This window comes from Rhamphochromis sp. 'chilingali' (assembly GCF_963969265.1).
Source record: "Rhamphochromis sp. 'chilingali' genome assembly, chromosome: 22".
In the NCBI taxonomy this organism is placed as follows: domain Eukaryota; kingdom Metazoa; phylum Chordata; class Actinopteri; order Cichliformes; family Cichlidae; genus Rhamphochromis; species Rhamphochromis sp. 'chilingali'.
In genome coordinates, this window is record NC_137950.1 from 4652326 (window position 1) to 4675074 (window position 22749).

The window sequence follows — 22749 nt, forward strand, 5'->3', positions numbered from 1 at the left end:
CTGAGCAAACGCACAGCTCGGGATCAATTTACACTCACGGTTTGAAACGTTACAGTGTTGCTTTTCAGGACCAGTGTTCTGCTACACCTCTGCTAGCTTCTGATGAAAGAGATTTTGATGGCGAGTTGTTTTTAACAGTTATTTATTTTTCTGAGGACAAAAAAAACCCAGTGCACTCATGATGGAGGTTGGAGTAACATACAAAACTATAAGCACCATTGCCCCTGTGTGGGCACTAAATGTACTACAAAATTCAGCAGCAGTGAGTCAAAAGCCTAATGACACGATGGAGCATAGTTTTAGAAAACTGTTAGTAAAGTAAATTGTAGAAAGAGCTGAAAACGTTAGTACTGTTTTTTTCTCATCTGTGTGAACAGACTGAAGCATTAAATTCACTGCCATCCCTTGGGCATAAATTTGTGAAGCCACCTGGTGTGGGTTGGTCCCATTAGACAGGATGTCCAGCAGATCAGCTGAAGAGATGAAGTAAAATCTGGGAAAGGCCAGACGCTTGGTGTCCAGGTATTCTGCCAGAGCCTTTTCACACAGAGAAAGCCTGTAGAAATAGCACAGCACATGCAGAGTCAGTATGTGTGTGTGTGTTTGTGTGAGACGTATGGGGAAGAAACAGAGAACCGCTGATCTTGGCTGAACTTTCACCTGCTCTGGATGTCCTCCAGTTTACGAAACAGGCCTGGTTTGTTGGTGGCCTCCACTACGTTGGGCGTCTCGTGCATAGCGTTTGCCAGCTCTTTGAAATCGGCATCAATCCCCTCAAAGCGCCTGGAGTCCTGCAGAGGATTTCATGAGGGAGCCCGGCAGGCGTTGATTCCCACAAGAAAGAGGGAGAATCAGAGGTTTAATAGCAAACATCTGGGCTTAAGCACAGCCTGAACATCACGGGAGCAATTAAAAAGTTGTGTAATCTCAGCTCTTAAACTAAGTAAGGCTAATTAATGGATTCTTAATTAACAGCTATTACAGTTATGCTGCCTAGGTTCATATGGCAACAACTGGGGCGCAGGTTGAGGCTTGCATGTATATAAGCTTGACACTGACGGATACCTGAAATATATAACTGTATGAACTGTGTGTGTGTGTGTGTGTGTGTGTGTGTGTGTGTGTGTGTGTGTGTGTGTGTGTGTGTGTGTGTGTGTGTGTGTGTGTGTGGTGTGTAACCTCAGGCAGCTGTGAGCGAATGTCCTCAGAGCCAAGGAAGATGCTTTCCAGGTGACTCCAAGTCCGCTGAACCACAAACCAGATGGAGATGACGGAGTCGACCACAGATAGCTTGCTTTGCCATGAAGATACTTCATCCAGGAAGTGTGCGATATACTTGGATGACATAAGGTTCTGCAGCTGGACCTGGTTGTCTTCCAGCGTCTCAATCAGCTCCTCATTTGCACGGAGCAGAGGGAGCTTGGTCCTGTGGTGGGGCTCATACTGGAATTGCATACCTGCAATAAAGTCCATCAGAACATCATAAGCAGGTAAAAAAAACAATTAAAATTCACTGTTAGAAGTTAAAAATTCATGTTTCTGTACCTGTCCATGTGGAGTTGAGCTCAGACAGGACTTTCTCCATCCCCATCTCTTTAACAGCCTTGTCTACGATCCCTCTCACCTCGTCTTCAAAGCAGTGCAGGTTGAGCTGCAGCAGATCAGCCAGAGTGGTCTCCTGCTCACAGACAGCCATGTCACTGCTTATGTCACAATACCCAGAACTCAAATCTGGTGATATTAAAGTCATAGTAACAGTGAATACTAGCTAGTTTCAGAGTAACATGGACATACATATTTATCAAAAGCAGACATCCATTTTTTTATAATGAACAAGGGTTAACTGCACAAACTCTGTCACCTACAAGTAGACATGTATGTTACCTGTAAGCAAAGGTTACTTAGTTACTCACAGACTGTAATGTTGACCTCTTATCACCCACAGCCTTTTTTAGTCTCACTGACCACTAAAAATCACTTTAGACCTATTTAAAGGACTGCATCTAACTCACAGCCACAGCTCATTTAGAATCACAAATTAAATTAACATGCTTTTGGATCGGACACTGGAGTACCCGAAGGAAACACTGGGAAACCCCAGTGAGAACACAGAAACTCCACACAGAAAGGCCCCATTTAAGGTTTAAAACAGGAAGCTCCGTGCTGAGTGCCGAGCCTAGCCACTGTACAACAGAGCCACGGACCAGGAACTGAGCTGCCCGCAGTTCTTTTGTCAGCAGTACCTCAAGAATAGCTGCTAGAATTTTCTTTAAAAAAAGTGAAGAAAATGTTAGTTTTGCTTCGGTAGTATTCGTTGGCTTCTTGCTGCTCGTGCTGCTCATGGAGGATTATGTCATAGTTATGATAGGTTATTCTATCTAATATTGCAGGGTCTTTATCTTTCAATATAAAGGGTATTGAGGTGACTGTTGCTCTAAAATCATACTATACAATTAAATCTGGATTAATTTATTAAATAAGTAATAGTATGAAAAAACAAATGAGATGGCACATTTGGTCAGTTTTTAATATGTGACAGATGACACTGACAAATGTTTATGCAAAAAAAAAAGTGTTTCATTTAAAAAAGTGCAGGGATAAAAGTGCAGGTGCAGTGGTGATGCTGCTGATGCTACTTTGTCAGAATAGATTAGCAGCTGTAGACCATCTCTGATGGTAGTCGAGCAAATCCCTGCTGTAGCCAGCTGAATGTGTATGAGAGAGGAATCTGTCAGAGCCTTACAAAGCTAGCGCTATATAAATCTATATATTAAAAAAAGATCAAAGCAGATCAGTTAGCCTCTGTGATACATTTTTGTACAGACTTAAAAGCTGTAAAAACCTATCATCTTAACTTCTGCAGCACAAACTACCCCAAAGAGGAGCTGAAAAATGAATTTGCTTATGTGTGTAAGAACCCCCTTTTGAACCTCCATTAAAATATTACCACATCTGCTTGGACCTGAATAAAAAAAATACTGCAGCTAGTGTGATAATAATGTTAAAATACTCTAAATGAAACTCCACAACATGTTGGGTTTTTTACAAATTAGAATAAGCTGTAAACCTGGTCCATGGTGAAGCGGACTCCAGTAGCGGCCATTAACTGATGCCAATGTCTGGATCGTATGGCTGGATTCTGGAGCTCTGCCACAGCCCGGAGGGAGGTGAGGAGGTTCCTCACCCTGCTCTCCAACCCTGTGAAGGCCTCCCACGCTCTAACCTGCCACACACAAGGCCACATGTTTAGGACAGAGGAAAGCAGCTTTAAACAGCAGTTCAGGATTTATTCTGAATTGTACTTTTTTTACTTTGAGCAAGACATTGAAATCCTTAAATGCCTGATTTCACTCCATTCTTTATTGCTGCTTTATATTCCTGTGGGCCTAATGTACAAATTTACATTAACAGTATTATTATTTACTGTGTCCTTACAGTATTATGCTAAAGAAAACTCTATGGACATGGATACAACAGCACTGTAAGTATATATTCAATTGCTACGTACAACACATCTATATATTTCCTGTGGAGATCTTAAATTATCTGTAGGTGTGAATGTGAGGATGAATGTGTTGGCCAAGTTTATAATGTGTTACTGACTGATGATCGGTGCTAGAAGAACCGCAACTCCCGCTCTTTGTTAGCTGGGATAGGCTCCTGCCCCCCGCAACTGTTATTTGAATGACTGGTTAAGGAAAGAGATGAATGGATGAACACGGCATCTGCTGTGACATTACCACAGCCTGAGGATTTCTTACTACTGCATCTTCATATTAAAAGCACCCACCAATCCAAAGTCCACTTTCATTAGGAAATAGTTACAAGAAATACAATGCAAGACGACAGAATGTCTGAGGCAGTCAGAACAAGACAATGCTATTGACTGGACCTGATACCACAGGTTATACCCAGGGGTAAGCTACACCAAGTCTGTATGGTTTACACACATATCTGTAACTCAGTCACCTAATTCATCTCAAAGTTTCTCACTTCGATCCTCAACGTGTTGGTTGGCAGCTCTGAACACCACATCCAGAACACCTTGGATTTTGTTTTTGAAAAGTGAGAGTATGATGTTCAACTTGTGCTCCAGTCACTGAGGCAGTTTGTAAGAGATTACAGGATGACCCCAGCCTCAGCAACGGGATCACTCTCAGCACCGACCAATGTGTCTGCTATTGGATCTGTGTCGTCATTCCACATATTTCACATACAACGGTCAGTTTGATCCATTGTGGCCAACTTATACATGGAAGAACTGGAAAAGAGGGCTCTGTTATCCTACCCTGGAACACCACCAAGTCATTGGTTCAAGCATATGGATTACACCCGGTGAAAATCAAATCTCAGGACATACCACGCTGGTTTGAGCAGGGAGTCAGAGCGATATGTTAGATGAAGAGCTGAACTTGTCAGTAAGGTCACCAAATGTTTCACTGCTGTTTGCAGCATCATACTGTGTGAGGTGGAAAATTTGATCACAGTTGAGCACTGAAAAAATTCTGTTTATTAAATACAAGGCTTAAATTAGTATGTGAAGTATGCAAAGATTGTTTCCAATTCAGCATCAGTAAAATTCCCATATTGGATGTTTGAAAAAGAGATTTTGTGGATCATAAGTATTTTGACTTCACGTCTCTCCTCTCACCTCTTTATCCAAAATGCGAATCTCTTTGGAAAAACGTTTACATTCCAGTTCCATGTCCTCCACGTTGATCTCTCTCCAGGAAGTTGTCCTCCATGCTGTCATGGTGGATTCCACCATGGTGATCATGTCCCACAGCTCCTTCAAGAGAACCACCTCATGCCTTGAGAATGAAACAGAGCACAAAGTTGATTAATCTAACATGAAACAGCTCAGATACTGAATGCAAGAAAGCATCTATGTTAAATTAACGACTCTAAATTAGTTTTAAATGTATCAGTGTCTTGTGATGTTTGTTTATTTTTTTCTTATTCCATCGTTGGGCTTTACCTGCATTGTCGGAGCTGTCTGTACTCTGACACAGTGACCTCAAACAGGCTGGCAGACTCCACCAGAGAGGCCATAATTGCCTCCCGTTCCTGGATCTGCCGGTGGAATGCATCCAACATCTGGTAGGGGCTTTCACTTTCAAACCTGGACAAATGCATGAACGCACACAGGCACCCATCAAAACACACACACACAAACATTTGTACAAACTCAGTATAAATCACGCCGTGTTTAGGTAATGAAAGGCTCCAGTTTTCGCCAAACTCATCTTTTACCCTCTGCAGGATAACCAGAGGAGAGTCCCAGTGCTGTGACAGTTAACAATGACTTCCATGACATTAATGGGAAAATAATCACCAGGTTATTAAGAGACCAATTACACACATAAGTAATCTGACAATTATACATTATGACGAAGCATCTCCACCTATGAATTAATTATCATTATGTTAGGATTCAATTAGCCTTGTCGGATGTGAGAGCCTCGAGATAACGCTTCTCTATTATCTAGTCAGAAGGTTAGGAAGGTGACATTCTTAAACATTCAAAGGTCCTCCCTCAACTTCATCACCAAAGGAAAGTTAAACAGGAAATGTTCTGGAAAACTCTAATGAGATGGCACATTATACTTCAACATCCCCTTATTTAGCACTAGCAGAAGCAGACAATAGAGTAATAATTGGAAGAAATAAGCTCATCTGTCATCTTTGTGCCTTCAGTTACATTAGATTCTACATAAAATAAATAGTAGTGCACAACAGTATTTTAAGAGAATATCCACTTTTTTCTCATAAATAAATAAATCTGGGAAATTGTAACAACTCTGTAACTTGGGTTAATGCGTGAACACAAATCCTTTTCAGTATCTAACTAGCATTAGCTTGTTAGCAGGCCGCAATTAGCTGTTAAACTACCATTAGCTTGTCAGCTGACTCAACTAAGAGAACTCAGCTACTGTCATGACTGAGACATGATGAGTTTCACCCCTACCCAACAGCTATAGCTATGGCTATCAGCCCTGCCAAAAGGTCAGAACCGAAGGCCAACTCTAATTCTGCATTGCAAGGTCTGCAACTGCAGACTTCTGCTAATCACTGGCACATTTGCTGGCAAAGTGGCACTAAAACAGACACTCAAACACTCCCACAATATGCTCAGCAAGCCAAAGCAGAAAACCAGTTTGGCAAACATTCCTTTGCAGCAGCTGCCATAAGGAACCAGGAACATCAATCTCTGGTGTTAAGTTTTACAAGGGGGGCATCTCTGGTCCCAAGGAAGGCTCAAAAGGTCTGTCATGAACACACATGCTCTATCATAGACAAACATGGTGTTTTTGGAGCTTTAGTCACCCAATGCAACTCCAGTAGTCAAACATTTTGTCCAAAGAACCAGAGATTACAAGTAACCCAGAGTGTTACATTGTCCTTTTAATGTAACTTTAATGTATCTTTAGCAATATAAATATGAACACATTGACAATAATGGCAGGATAATATGTAATAAATGTAATTGTAATATTAAAATTTCAGCAAAGTTGTTATGTATCTTTTGTTTGTTTTTTAACCGATAGAGGAGATTCACAGCCGCTGCAGCGAGACAACTGAACTGACCCCAGATCCAATGGGATTCTGGATACTTTATTTGAGCTTGACTGCATTCCTGTAATACTACCCTTGATCCTATAGGGGCTTGTGTTAAAAAACTCAAGCATGGCAAAAAAAATCTGAAAGGGATGAGGAACCCAGGTTTGAAAAAACAACACTGTAACTGCAGGATTGTGTACTACTTTTCTCTCTGTATTCCACCTCCAGAAAGATATCTATGTTCAGGAAAATTACGGCGTTGCTTGCATACAGAAAAATGTCCAAGCTCTAGCGTACATAAAATTGTAACACTTTGTTTGCTGCTAAAGCAAGCTACATCAGAATACAAATATAATTTCAACGTTTTTTGGTTTTGTTTTTTGTGAAATTGCTAAGCTCAATCTTTCTCTTTCAAGTAAGTTTTAAGCATGCGAAACACTTTGACATTTCTTCATGTGTGATTAGACACATTATTGCTCCTCCATCATCACTCTGGAGGAGCATGAAGTGAGGCGCACCCTGCGGGCTGTTAACCCGAGGAAGGCAGCCGGCCCAGATGGCGTACCAGGACGTGTGCTGAGAGACTGCGCAGACCAGCTTGCCTATATTTTCACCAGGATTTTTAACCAATCCCTTGAACAGTCAAACGTCCCACCCTGCCTCAAGACCTCCACCATAATACCCTTGCCCAAGAAATCTCATATCTCTAGCCTAAATGACTATAGACCAGTGGCACTAACCCCGGTGGTGATGAAGTGCTTTGAGAAACTTGTGCGTTACCACATTACAGCAGCCCTACCCAGCAGCCTTGACCCACACCAGTTTGCCTACAGAGCAAACCGATCGACAGAGGACGCCATAGCAACAGCACTCAATGTAGCATTAACACATCTGGAGAGGCAAGGAAGCTATGTGCGTATGCTCCTTGTGGATTATAGCTCGGCATTTAACACCATTCTTCCATACAAACTGGACGCCAAGCTAAAAGACCTAGGGCTTCCTCACAGCACCTGTAAGTGGATCAATAGCTTCCTCACCGACCGCAGACAGAGAGTGAGAGTGGGACGTTACACATCTCCAGCCCTAAATCTAAGCACTGGGTCGCCACAGGGCTGCGTGCTTAGTCCACTGCTCTACTCGCTTTATACACACGACTGCACCCCCGCCCACCAGAGCAACGCCATTGTAAAGTTCGCAGATGACACTACTGTGGTGGGGCTCATATCTGGGGGAGATGAGTCTGCCTACAGAGATGAGGTGGAGCGGCTGTCTTCATGGTGCAAGGATAACAACCTTCTCCTAAACACGAAAAAGACCAAAGAACTCATAATTGACTACAGAAGACACAAGACAGAAATCCAACCACTAATCATCAGCGACGACTGTGTGGAGAGGGTGGCAGACTTCCGCTTCTTGGGAGTCAGCATAGAGGGAAACCTATCCTGGAGTGTGAATACCTCTGAGCTACTGAAAAAGACACAACAGAGACTGTACTTTCTGAGAGTGCTTAGGAAGAACAACATCACACAGAGACTGCTGGTGTCTTTCTACAGAGCCTCCATCGAAAGCATACTAACGTACTGCATAGGCATATGGTACGCTAGCTGCACAGTGGCTCAGAGGAAAGCACTCCAGGGAGTAATCAACGCTGCCCAAAGGACAATCGGCTGCCCTCTCCTCAAACTGAAAGACCTACACAGTTCCCGCTGCCTCAAAAGAGCCCATAACATCATAAAGGACACCTCACACCCTGGACACTCCATGTTCGAACTGCTGCCTTCAGGTAAACGGTATAGAACAACATACACAAGGACTAACAGACTCAAACACAGTTTCTACCCAATTGCAATATCATGTCTCAATGCTACTAAAAGCAGATGACTTTCATTGCCCCTGTTGTCATTTGTGCCCTTGATGTTGGAATGCTTTCAGACATGTTTTGTTGGATGCGCTAACAAATTGACTGAGTGATTGATTGTTTGAGTGATATATCAACTAGGTCGTATGTTGAGTGTCTGTATGGGGCCTTAGGCCTGGATTGCTTGGGTGTATCTACGGTATGAGTATACTGTATTTTATATGTATTTCTATCTTTTATATCCTATCATTATAGTTTTTAAGTATTTAATTATAGTTTTTAAGTATTTATCTTTTGTGATGTTGCACTGACCAGAGACATCTTTCAATTTCATTGTACCTGTGACAATGACAATAAAGAATATTCATTCATATTTCTAATCACCATGTTATACACAGCAGAGATTCTCTACCTGAAGAGCTTGCTTTTGCGAAAGTGCTCCCTGAATGTGTGTTGCTCAACATCAAAAGCAGCACACTTTCGACGAAGACCGGACACCTCGACAGCCTGCAGTGGTGCCACCTGCTGCTTGACCAACACTGCCTGCTTTTTCACATTGTCCCACTTGTCTGGCAGCTCCTGCAGACAGACAGACAGATGCAGAGATAGATACAGAGAGGGGGAGAAAAGCGAGGAGGGCAGGATTGACAGATGATGGATTGCCAGAAGGAAGTGCATGAAACAGAGATTTAAAAAAGCAAAGAAAAAGGAAGAAAAATTGCTCTGTCTCAGTTGGAAGAAACAGACTAAACAATCTGGGCTTGAAAATAATAGGAGATGACTGAACATCGCTCCTTACCTCTAACTGTTTGTAAACCACATCGGGCAGCTCCTGCTCATACTCCTTCAGAAGAGCGATGGTTTGCTGCAGAGGCTCAAACATGGTGTCTGTAGTATTTTGTCTTTCCTTAACAGCCAGCAGGTTACCCATGACCTCCACCAGGCCATCGTAATCACCCTCCTCCACCTGCTGGCTCAACCCAGCCTGAACCACTGTGATAAACTTCTCCAAGTCTAACAGACTGGAGACAGGACAGGGGAACAGGACTTTAATGAGCCACCAGTTTCAAACATCAGCATTTCTATTTTAATTTACACTAATATCTATCTTATCTTGAGCCATAAGCTAGTAAAACAAGTCCTGTAATATTAGCCTGTCTACCTGGATTGGACACAGTTGCATTTTATCATATTTATTGAAAATGCTCATTTGGGAGCACGGTGGCGCTGTTGTTTGCACTGTTGCCTCACAGCAAGAAGGTCCTGGGTTCGACTTCACCACATGGGGCCTAGTTTTGAGGAGTTTTCATGTTCTCCTTGTGTTTGTGTGGGTTCTCTCCGGGTACTCCAGCTTCCACCCACAGTCCAGACATACAGTTAGTGGCACTGGCTATCTGTCTCTCTGTGTTAGCCATGTGAAACACTAGTCACCTGTGCAGGGTGTGCCCTGCCTCTCACCCTACGGTAGCTGGGATAGTCTCCAGGCTTCCCCTGATAAGGATAAGTGGAAGAGAATGGATGGAAGCTAAAATTGTAACTTTTTTCGTTGTTTGGGTGCCATACCTGTTGGTAACAAGGTCAACGAGGTGCTGTTTGAACATGTAGCTCCACTTTTTGATTATGTTGAGCAAAGCACTCTTCATGCTACGGCCATCCACCCTCATCCACCTGTGGAACACATGCACCGGCTCCAGAGCCTGCACCTCTTCATATATCTTCTCATAACTACAGGACAAAGACAAACCGATGGCAGTTTAGCAAAAACAAGCTATTACGTTTATGCTCAACTGAAAACAAAACCTTAATCCAAATTTTAGATGAATTGCTTTAAGATATGACTTAAAAATGTCCTCAGATGAAAATTCAACATACACCACTTTCCTCTTGAGTAATGCCTACCTGTTAACCTGCTCTCTAAAGTTCCCCAGACTTGGTGGACTCTCAGAGACACTATTGTCAGGATAAATCTCCATCTCCTGGTTGGTGAGAATCTGGCCGTACAAAAGGAACTGACGCATGAACTCCTTCCTGTCTTCCACATACAGGTAGCTGTAACGCTCCAGAGAGTTGCGAAACTCGCAGCACGTTGCCATGGCCGCCTGGATCCGCTCCATGATGAGATTACGCATGTCTGCCAGGTCAGCCATGTCCTCCATGTCAGTCTGAGTGAAAAATGTCCAGATTAAATCTTAATGTGACCAGCTACATGTGTTGGAGTTGCATGAAACTAGTTGTACCTGGTAGTTTGGAAAGGGGCTATGCTGGGCGAGGCGTGGCACCAGTGAAGAAATTCCAAACACATCATTGATGAGGCCTTCCACCAGCTCAAACAAACTTTCTCTAGTCCCAACCTCCAGAGAGGGAGTGAACACCATGTCAGGAACCCTCAGATCCAGCTGAGCCTCAAACAGGGGGGCAATGACAGCTCTTTGGTCTGAAGTGAAAGGAAATGCAACAGACATTTTATGATTTGAATAAGTGTTAAGATGCTACTTGTGAGCACAGTTTTATAGCTCTACCTGGTGCAGAACACTGCCACTTGAGATGTTATTATAAAAGCTCCGTGTTGATCCATTTATTGGCTCCTTGTAAGGTTTTTACAGATACATTTTACACTTCCCCTGTTTGGAATTATTCCAAAACATATCACACACTTCATGACTCTGTATGTGGTCGTGCCTCCTAGCAGATTGGGCTCTCGTGGATTTTTCAGGCTGTTTTTTTCTTGCTGTTTGAGTTAAGAGCTAAAGCACTTCTAGATGGATGCAAACTGCATTTCGTTGCCCTGTACCTGTGCATGTGCAATGACAATAAAGTTGAATTCTATTCTATTCTATTCTATTCTATTCTAATAAATACTCAACCTTTGAAAATCAGAGTTGGCCCAATCTTTTAAATCAAATAATATAACATTAACATTATCCTTTATATGAATACTTTTACATTTTTATGGCCTCTAATTTTATAATCCAGTTGGATGTTTTTAAGGATGTTTTTACTTTTTCATTTGAATTGCTTTTGATTTATTGTTTGTGTTTTGCACTTTGTATGTTTGTGTTTCAGTTTATTATGGAATTATAAAAGAGACTGCACTGTGAACATTACCTACCATATAAAACTTCCTCCAAGGTTTAAATGTGACTTCTGTTCTTTGGTCAAATAAAAAACTGAAACCTAAATGAGAATTAACCTAACCGGCTTATTCCTTATTACTATTTATTCAAGCTTAGGTTTAAAATAAGTTTACTGTATATTAATGGAAGAAACGAACACTTGACCATCACAGTATAACACATCCATGAATGCTTATGCAAGAAGGATTGGTGTGTCTCCCAGCACAGTCTCAACAGTGTGGAGAAGATCTCAGAACATGGGCATCAACCTAGCAGCAGTGCCAGCATGTGCTTCCTTGTGCAAGGATGAACAGGAGGCGCACTGGCAGAGCCTTGCAAAACTTATAACGGGCTCCTCATTTGCACGTTTCAGACCAAAGTGTCAGAAACTGAGTCCATGATGTTGGCATGAGGGCTCAACATCCCAACGTGTGACCTGGTATTCACCAGATAACAGGAGTACTGAACTCTTCATAGATGATGTTGCACGCCACATAACATTTGCCACAACCTCTATACACATCTGTCACGTGTACTTTGTGTACAACTATTCCTTAAGTCTACTGGTTCTAAACAGTAAACCTATATAATCATTCAAAATGTTTCGACATTCAAAGAGCTTTGATATTTTGAAATATGCCTGCCAGCCTTTTTTGCTACTTATCCATGTCCAGGTCACAAGGGTAGCAGTCTAAGCACAGACTCTATTACGCAGCTCTATTCAGAGTCCTTCCTGCTATCGCTAAGGGCCACCGGCTTCGAGGAAGCTCATTTCTGATGCTTGTGTCCGTGACCTCATTCTTTCAGTAGTAACTACTCAGAACTGATTCCAGTTTCAAGACTGGATCCAGAATGAAATGTTTAGATGTATTTAGTGTTGTGTGGTATTTTTCAGATTATAAGTCTCAGAAATCCAGAACAATAATAATACTATAACTCGTTCAAATGTTGTTGTTAAGCAACATTTGGCGGTTACATGGACATACTCAATAAACACATGCACTGCCTTTTTAGACTAAGGACATTCAACATATATTATAATATCATTTTAGTTTTGTGGTTTAGCTTTTTTCTAAAGTTCAGTTTATTTGTAATTAATTACAATATAATGAAAACAGAAAATCAGAATCAACAACTACCATTCGCTCCTGATACATGTTGATGTTCATATTTAAGTGAATGAGATTTGACACTGGGTTCTTATTAGCGTTCTAATTCAGTGCTTAATTTTAAAAGGACCTAATCAAGTTGAAAGGACTGAGCCTCCTCAACTGCCCCCTCATCACTGATATTTCCATGTGAATTTGTCACTATAAGCTTTTCATTTGATCAGCTTATGATGTAAAATTTGGGATTAGTGCTGCTTTAAAACTCTCGCTCTGCTTTTCCTTTTATTTTAATGGACACTTGTGGTTCTTACATTAAACAAGACACTGCATTAAGGAAAGAACAGCTAAATTCCAGAGCTTTTAGATGCTGGACCTACTGTTATCGTAGCTACCCCTGGGTCACATCATTTATTAAAGAGTTTAAGAGTTTTTGAAGCCAAACAAGGAGAGGGAAAGGAAAAGACGAAGAAGCGGAACAAGGAGTAGAAGGTTTGGTCACAGTAGCATTCTGGCAGCGATCCATCACATATTGAACCACATCCCAGTCCATCTAAACTGGCTGACAAAACTCATGCCAGCTAACAAGTCCAGAATTATTTTATGTCCACAGCCAATAGAGGCGGACACCCAATTGACATCAAAAACCCCGAGGACGTGTTGCTAAGAAGCTGTCCAATTCAGTGCTGGCTGAAGGGTGCTGTTGGATCAGAGTACTGAGAAGCGCTGCATTTTTTTCATATTAATTTCAGGATTGCCAGCAACATTCTGGCTTTGAGACAGCAAGTAGTAACACCATCAACATGACTGAGGCACAACAAACAGTAAATAAGTACTTATTTTATGTTTTCTTCCTTATTTAGAGTATTATTTGTTCATGAAAATCATACCAGTGTTATCGAGGAAAAACCTGAGAGAGCACTCAATGCTGTTGAAGAAGCCATCTATGATCGTGTCATCAATGTACTCCACATAGGCCTTCCACTCCTCAGAGGACGGCTCAGCCTTTAACAGCGCCCGATTGCACTAAGAGACATAACAGAGTGTGACACTCATAATGAATCACCATCTTTACTGCATTTGAAAAGTCCTGCAGAAATGAAGTTCAAATCCGAAATTGCTGACTCCATTATAACTGCTTAAAATGATGAAATGTGAGTGAAACTTAAAGCCCATCTGACATTTCACATAACAATGAGCAAAGCACCTTAACTAGGAAGTGGATTTTTTCCCCGGAAGACCGAATCAGACTGTAAAATCTGTCGAGCCTCTCAGTCCTGTCCTCCAAACTGAGCAGAGCGTCTTTTTTCCCCTCCTTCCTGTCAAATATGGGGGTGGACCAGGACCTCATGCAGCTCAGAATCTCCTCTACGTTGTCTTTGGCCCTCTGGAGCCGACTTTCCAGGTCACACACCAGGTCTCGCGCCTCCTGGATATACTCCCAAACACCTGAAAGAGGTTAAAAGGTCAAATAGGTTAAAAAAAATGTTTCAATATCATTCTTTGATGTTTTGAAATAAATTTCAAAACATCAAAAAATTTGCTGATTCCAGGATGTAGAGACACAACACAGGGATATGCAAAAATCTGGGATTTTTTCTATTTTTAAGATATTTTTAACCATGAGCTACTACATGAGATACTCACATAAGAATTAATACCAACAAAATTAGCAGTGGTTTAGAGAGTCGTCTGCAACAGTAACAGACCGGCACACAGCCCTTACAAGCACATGAGAATTTTGAGATTTCACTAAAGCTCCAGTTTCAACAGCTTTTCAGCATTAAACTGGTTGGTGCTGTTTAATTAGCAGCAATTACCTGACAGCTGCATGAACCACATTTACATTATCATTAAGGTAGCAGTAATAATAAGCACTGGGCTTCTCTACTTACATTGCTTCCTCCACAGCCCACATCTAGATATGCAGCAGAAAACTGATGGACAGGTGGATGGATGGATAAATCAAGCCTAAAGTTGAGGCTGTATTAAAATATCTGCACTAAGGCACAGGTATAATCAGCATATGATTTTCCCTGCTGATTGACAGGGAGCTCCCAGCTGTGGGTGTCTTAAAAAGGTTTGACAGAATCTAAGCTCCAAACCACACTATCATATTTTGCCAATATTTAACAAAATACACATTCAGTGTCTGTAAAAGTCTGTAAATATACTGAAAATGAAAACTGAAGTTCAAAGGTTGTATGATTTTTATGATCCTTTCATATAAATGTGGTTCATCCTTTGGTTGAACACAGATACAAAAGGTTTTCTTACAAACATGACTTTGTCCAGCTAAAACAATACAGAGTTTGATATAAAGAAAAACTTACCGATGCCCCCCAAAGAGATTTTAGCGAGCTCCACAAGAGAAAGTCTTCTTTCTAATGTCATAATGAGACTATTTTCTAATATTAACTATTTTTTTAAACTTGGAATTTCCTTACTAAAGTGCAAAATACATCTTGTTTATTCAAACTTCTGTCATAACTGTCTCATTGTCTTTACTGTATGCAGTGATCAGGCTTAGTACAACTACTCTTAATACTGCTCTGAGCCAAAGAAAATGTACAAGGATACAGAAGGAATTGTGGGCCACCACAGACAGTTACAGGTCCATATATTACCTGCTTTCACTAAAGTCTAATCTAAGAAGTACTGCACACAGCTGTCCATACTCAGCTCACGACTGAATCTCATGACTTACTACACCACACCGTTGTGATTGCATTTTGTGATTTTGTGATTGTATACAGTTCTTCGATACCTTTTTCATCTAACAATCAGCCCCAAATGTATTCTGTGGCTTGATACAACAAGCCCTAGCATGCAGTCGGAGTCATAAATAACTAACTTCAAGACACAAGAATAAGGAGTCGTGCAACAGATGACATGGTCTAAACAGCTACATGAATAGAGACAAGACAGTGAGTTCTGTAAAATACTTACACCATCCCACCTGCCAAGTACCTTAAAAACTAAGGAACTGGTGCTGCTGTAAAGGCAATTTGTGCTCACAACAATTACAGTTAAATGTAAATATTTTTCTCTTCGCAGTGGGTTAACTTAATTGAAAAACAAATCTCACTGCATGAGGTTTGAAAGTATCCTTCCTTTATTTTCAGATCCTAAGGCCTTTGATAAGTACTGTATGTATACTCATTTTCTTTTTTAATTGATTTTTGTAGTTGCACTTCTGAATTAAGTATTACCTGAATGAAACTAGAGGCTCATTTTTAAGCTGACTTCATTTAAAATAAACACTAATAAGGGTAACTAAATAACTTCAGCATTTCGTAGTTTTCTCTTTGTGGCTCTGTGGTTGCAAGAACATTTTAATGAGATTTTTAAAAACTGCACAACCTCTGCATGGCACAAAAGTGCATTTGACCTGTAAATAAATGCAGAAAAAGGCTTAACTTTTAACAAAAGTAGCCCTTCCTGCTTTTCAGGACATACAGTGTAAGGTTATATATCATCACATTCTTTAACTGTACGTCCCAAAGAATATGATTAAAAAAAGGTGCTGCTGTAAAATAATGAATTCACTTCGTGTCACCAACCATTTAATGACTGTCTTTCTTATCAGAGTTTGACCTGTTAGGTCTGCTATAATTAAGCAAGTCTGACAAATCTGTATGATTAATTTATCTTATTCAGTTTATATACATGTATTCAGGGAGCTAAAAGGAAGCCATTCGCTTAGACAGAGGAAATCTCATGTGCACGCTCTGTGCCCTCAAAATGCAGAAGCCAAAAGAAGCTCATGAAAGTTTCATAAGAACGAACAGGGAGTCACATTTATAGTATCCTGGTTGTCAAAAATACTGCTATATTTCCTGAGAACTTACTGGCTTTTACCAGAATTATCAGTCAGGGAGAAACAATCACTTTTGAACTTTTAAAGAAAATATCCTTAGAGGAGCTTATTCTGTACATATGGATTTTTAAGAAGTTGTACTCAGTCATTTTAATAAGGCGGGGTTTGTTTTCTGTAAAATACAATTAAATGCCAACAGGACAGTTAGAACACATACATGCAATGCTCCAGTAGAGTAGAAAAGCACAATTTAAGGACAGTCCATTTTCCATTTATTTAAACTGGACTCTTTACTCTTTGCTGATGGTGTCTTTTTGAGCATCTATCTCAGATTATCAGACTAATATTACAGATGTGTGTAATACAAACCATTCAAGAGGCTTATGGTTCAGTTTTGGTGGTAATAATAATAATTCTGTTATTTAGCACTAAATGTGTCCTTCTTTTAGACTTCTATGGGCCAAACAGAGAATAAATCCTATTGTTGTCAGACTTGGGACAGTCACTTTATCACTTTTCAAAATGTATTCACACAGATACATTTGTCATTGAATAATCCTGCCTGGGTCAACCACACAGATGAAAAATGTAAGTCTCATGGTGTAAACATGAGTTTCGGGACCTATGCACGCACACACACACACACACACACACACACACACACACACACACACACACACACACACACACACACACACACACACACACACACAGATATTAACATAAGGCAGATAAGTGAATGTAGTGTATGGTCTGCAGAGGAACGGTGACTTTGTCCCCAAACACCTTCGAGTGCATTGGCTCGTACCATCAACAGTCCTCTCATTTGTGCTACATTCCTCAGGGAATCCCGAAGTCGAAGAAACTATCAACGAGCCTGCCTGCTCTGAGTCAGTCAAAGCTAATCAATGATTAAAAACCTCTCCTATTCTTATTTCATGCGCTTTTCAAAAAGCAAAGCCTCTCTGTTCACGTTGCGTGTCAGAGCACACGGCTCTGCTCTGGAAATGGCACAGAGGGCCATGACGGGAGGAATGAGGAAAGCATGTTTATCTCATCATCTGTCAATATTCATAGAAATGATAACTGCCTGATCACTCTGCATTGCTGTTTGTAATCATGCATCTACTGTAATACAGCAAACATTGAGTCAGGGTCATATTTTTAGGACACAAAATATTTCTGTTATTTTTGCTGTTTAATATATTCAGTTTGCAGTCCTGTGACTTACAGTCAGGACTTTCAGCTTTGGTTCACGGGGTTAAAAAACATTCATCGCTGCTATTTTAATATATTTAATTGGAAAATTCAATTTCATGAGTGTGTGTGTGTGTGTGTGTGTGTGTGTGTGTGTGTGTGTGTGTGTGTGTGTGTGTGTGTGTGTGTTCATAAAATTAGCAGGTAGAAAGCATAGAGATGATTCAGAGCGATTCAAGCGAAACTCTTTTGCTGCAAAAGTAAAGCAATTTCATTGTCATCGGTCTGAGCTGTGGGCAAATCAAGAGCACAGATACATAAAATGCCTGGCTATGCACAGAGGCACAAATGATTAGCCAGATATACTAAACATATAGCTCTTTACAAGACAAAATACCTGCCTCCCCTATGTTCCCTGTGTCTCCATGTCTGTGTCAGGTACTTTAGGTTTACCTGTTTTATTTCTTATTTATTTATATATTTCTTATTCATTATTATTATTATTTTGGTAGTGTCCTGTCTCTTGTGTTTTGTATTTAGTTTTCCTTTTAAATTTTTTTAAAAAGCTCTGAGCACAAGATCCACAGAGTGGACCATCACCTCACTACCTGGATCCTGGACTACCTCACCGACCGACCACAGTATGTGAGGACTCAGGGCTGTGTGTCGGACAGGGTCGTCTGCAGTACGGGGGCCCCACAGGGAACGGTTCTGGCTCCGTTCCTCTTCACCATCTAAACTGCAGACTTCTCCCACAACTCCACCCAGTGCTTCCTGCAGAAGTTCTCTGATGACTCTGCAATAGTCGGCCTCATCACTGATGGGAACGACAAGGAGTACAGAGGACTGACCCAAGACTTTGTGGACTGGTGCCAGCAGAACTACCTCCAGATCAACACTAATAAAACCAAGGAGCTGGTGGTAGACTTCCGCAGGCACAAACAATCTCCACTGCAACCACTGAACATCCAGGGTATGGACATTGAGGCTGTAGACAGCTACAGGTACCTTGGTGTTCATCTGAACAACAAACTGGACTGGACTCATAATTCAGACTACAGGAAAGGACAGAGCAGGCTGTACCTGCTGTGGAGACTCAGGTCTTTTGGAGTGAAGGGCCCACTCCTGAAGACCTTCTATGACTCTGTGGTGGCCTCAGCCATCTTCTATGGTGTGGTCTGCTGGGGCGGCAACATCTCTGCCGGGGATAGGAAGAGACTGAACAGGCTGATCAGAAGCCAGCTCTGTTCTAGGATGCCCCCTGGACCCAGTGGAGGTGGTGAGTGACAGGAGGATGGCGGCTAAGCTGTCATCCCTGTTGGACAACATCTCCCACCCCATGCAGGAGACTCTGACAGCACTGAGCAGCTCCTTCAGTGGCTGCAGCAGCGCCCATGGTGTGGGATGGAGAGATTTCGCAGGTCTTTCCTCCCCGGTGCTGTCAGACTCCACAACAAAGACTTTTGCGGCTGTTCAAACACACACACAAACCCACACATGTGCAATAAGACTAAGTGCACTACTCCTTTCTGACAAAGTTGTATTTTTACTCAGTTGTATATAGAATTTCTATTCTATTTTTATCCTATTGTATATTTTATTCTATTTTATTCTACTGTATATAGTATTTTATTTTATTCTATTCTATTCTGTACAGTTGTGTACAGTATATTATTCGTATTGTATTCTAATCTTTGCTATATAACTTTTACACGTGGGACTGTGGGACTAATAAAGGTGATTTTATCTTATCTTTTTTTTTCTTCTTCTTCTTTTTGCCTGTCCCGTTTGGCTCTTTTGCATCAGAATTGTTGTCTAAAGGCAAAGAAAGATGCCCAACGGATTTACTTTACCAAATTGACCATCCCAGCCTTGCCGTAATGGTCCATTTGATTCACCTTTTATTGTTTATTTTATTTTCACTTACTGAATATGGGACAGACTTGACTGGGGGAAAGAAGGGGAGAAAGAAAGAGGGAAAGAGAAACAGCTGAGAAGAGGGACGGGGGAGAAGGGCAAAAGACAAAAAGATTTTATCTTATCTTATCTTAGAGGCTGGGGTCTACCACACCAGATGATGACCCTGACAAAGGCCACAAGCTGAAACGCGTTGGTCAGTTAATAAAGTTGTTCCTCTTTACTTTTAAGTGTTGCTGGAGCCCCTGCGTTGTGAGTTTCTCATCGTCTCCATGCACCTCGGAAGTAGGTGAAGTTGTGCCAGAAAATATTTGCTGCGGTCTATCACACCAGGCGAGACCCCAGGTGCAGGCTGTGTAAAGATGCCCTGGAGTCAATCCAGCACATAACAGCAGGGTGCAACATGCTACCAGGCAGGGCATACATGGAACGCCATAACCAAGTGGCCAGCATAATATACAAGAACATCTCTGTCGAGTATGGCCTGGAACTCCCGAGGTCAAAATAGAACACAATCCCCCCAGGATGGTTGAGAATGATGGAGCTAAAATTCTGTGGGACTTCCAGACACTGATGGACAAACTGGTGACTGGTTAACCTCCAATATAGTGGTGGTGGACAAACAGTGGACGATGGCCACAGTGATAGATGTTGATATATCAGGAAGAAGGAGTACGAGAACCTCAAGAAATACCAAAGGCTGAGAGAGGCACTCAGGAAGATGTAGAGGGTGAAGGCAAAACTTCTTTCAAGTATGCTAAATTATCAATTTGCGAAGCCAAATATAAGCCAGATTTTAATAGACTGTTAACATGACCCCACTCTACATCTCTAAAACATTTTATCTTATAATTAATTTAAAACTTTTCATTTAAAATTAATTCAGACAGGATGATGATACACAAGTACCCAAAACAAAAACTACCTAAAAACATAACCGCTTTGGCGGTGGTGATAAATTCTTTACAGGACTTTATAAACAGAATAAAGGAAATATCACACGGCAAGAATTAATATCACTGCTTAGCAATCAAGATGTGAACACAGTGTAAATTATTAAAGTCTGTGTGCAGGCATAGTAACCAACCTGGCAACCACACTGTCAACAAAATCAAGGAAAGCACTGCTTGCCAAGAGTAACACCAGCATAACTACAAATGTATATGAAGTGAATCAAGTGACTTTGGACAGAGCTAAGCCAGACCCCCTGCTCTTCGGTTAACTCTATAAAATGCTGTGCAGTTTTTGGTTCCCCTCAGGAATCTCATTCCTCATTTACTGCCACTGTTTCCACTCTACGTTAAATACAGAGTATGTTGTTAAGATGAGGAATAAAAAACGCTTTTTAATACCTGAATTATATTAAATGTACTTGAAAACACAGTTTCTCCATCAGAAACGTACATGCTGTTTTTTTGTTTTATTTTTGAACAAGTCAGATGGAAATATTTGACTAGCTTTGTGCTTAATTTTCAATAAATTTCCGCAGCGATCAGCCTGAGATATTATATAACACTGAGTACTGCATTGTTTCTCTTTTGTTTTGTTTGAACAAAGCTCAGTAGCAGACATCTACTTAAAAATCTGTGTTTGCAAAGATGCAAAGAGCTGTGATTGGTCAGCACCGGCTTAAATACAAAGAAATCTGCTGCTTTTCTTTAAGACATAAATAAAAACATTGCCACTTCACAGTATTTCTACACATTTGTCTTCTGGGTTAAATTAAAGTAGATAAGTAATGAAATGTCAAAATGATCCAACATGCTGTAACAATGAAAGAAGGAAGCCGTATCATTGCTGCAAAGTGTCGGTAAAAGAATGGAAAACACAGTTCAATCATAGACGTGATGTCCATTTAGTGTTGCAGTGTCATGGTCCTGGGCCATGTGGGCCCAGTATTCTTAGTTTCTTGTATTTTTGTATTTCGTACCTTATTTAGGTCATGTTTCCTGAGTTGTCCTGTTATGTTGTTCCTTATTTGACTTCCCCTTGTGACTCTTATCCCCTGTGTGCCCCTCTATGTATCTGTGAGCCCTCATCTCCCCTCCTTGTGTTTCATTCCATGTTTCCCCAGCCCACTATGCCAGTGCTCTCTCTCTCCTCCTGTTTGCACCTCTGTGTACTTCCTGTTTTACTTTGACAGTCTCCCGTCAGTGTTGTTTACTCCTGCCTTGTCTTGTTATGTTTATCTGTGTCAGCTGTGTTCCCATGTGTGGCCACTTCCCCTGATCATCCCTCTTGTGTATTTAGTCTCTGTGTTTCATGTAGTCTGTGTCGCGTCGTCTGTGTTACCACCCCCTGTGTTCTGTATCTCCAGCCATAGCTTTTCCTTAGTTTATGTCCAGTTTAGGTTTCTGTTTAACTATTACTCTTATGCTGCCCTCACTCTGTTTTGTTCCTTTCATCAGCCAGAATAAAAGGCTCGCTTTTGTTTAACTCCACTCCTGCATCCTCGCTTGTGTTCGCTCCTGGGTCCACCACACACATTTCCGCACGGTCTGCCTCCGCAGACCGTGACATGCAGGGATGTTATCAGCACTGAACTCTGTCAATCTCAATACTCACAGAACACTTAAAGAAATAAAAGTACTGGTTTTACATAATTTCTTCAGCAAAGTGATGCCATCTCCATTGTACTGTGCTGTCAGTTGAGTACTGTCGTAACTAATGTCACTAGACTGACAGCAGAAATTGACATATTTAAATGTGTCATTTGTCCGGAGCTGTATTGGCTACTAATCAGTAAATGTGCAGACCTTGGCTGTTCCAGTTCAGACTGTCCTCTGCCTTTCTGAGCTGAGCGTCGATGTCGCTGAGCTGGCCCTGAATCAGAGGACGTTCCACATCAAGCACGGAGTGCACCACCTGCAGCCAAACAGCAGAGGAAAAAAAGAGAGAGACCTGATTTTCTGCTCCCACTAAGTGAGTACAGAAAAATCTTTTAAATATCATTTCTACAAAAAGGCCAAGCACAAGCCCAGAGCGTCAACACGGCATGTCGTCCTCATTATAGTCACTATTTCTGCATTGTTCCATGCTGTCATGACTTAATTGGACTTGAACTTTTGCCTACCTGAAGCACTGGATTTCTACATTTTTAAAAATGTAATCATGTCGTTGAGGTGGCTGTAATACGTGTAGTTGAGCTTTGTGTGGCTGAATTAATTACACAACGAA

General features: G+C 41.2%; 1 protein-coding gene across 1 annotated transcript in view; it reads right to left on the reverse strand.

Moving 5' to 3' along the window:
* dnah9 (dynein, axonemal, heavy chain 9) overlaps positions 1–22749 on the reverse strand; it is a 185675-nt gene that overhangs the window by 146899 nt on the left and 16027 nt on the right. The window contains exons 14-28 of the mRNA XM_080873050.1: positions 22329–22437; positions 13846–14087; positions 13529–13664; positions 10657–10853; positions 10319–10581; positions 9983–10144; positions 9219–9441; positions 8832–8998; positions 4979–5122; positions 4652–4811; positions 3068–3223; positions 1546–1678; positions 1180–1457; positions 661–791; positions 430–556 (exon numbers count right to left, since the gene is read on the reverse strand). Coding sequence (XP_080729176.1) covers positions 430–556; positions 661–791; positions 1180–1457; positions 1546–1678; positions 3068–3223; positions 4652–4811; positions 4979–5122; positions 8832–8998; positions 9219–9441; positions 9983–10144; positions 10319–10581; positions 10657–10853; positions 13529–13664; positions 13846–14087; positions 22329–22437 — 2628 coding nt within the window. The remainder of the gene's footprint in view (positions 1–429; positions 557–660; positions 792–1179; positions 1458–1545; positions 1679–3067; positions 3224–4651; positions 4812–4978; positions 5123–8831; positions 8999–9218; positions 9442–9982; positions 10145–10318; positions 10582–10656; positions 10854–13528; positions 13665–13845; positions 14088–22328; positions 22438–22749) is intronic.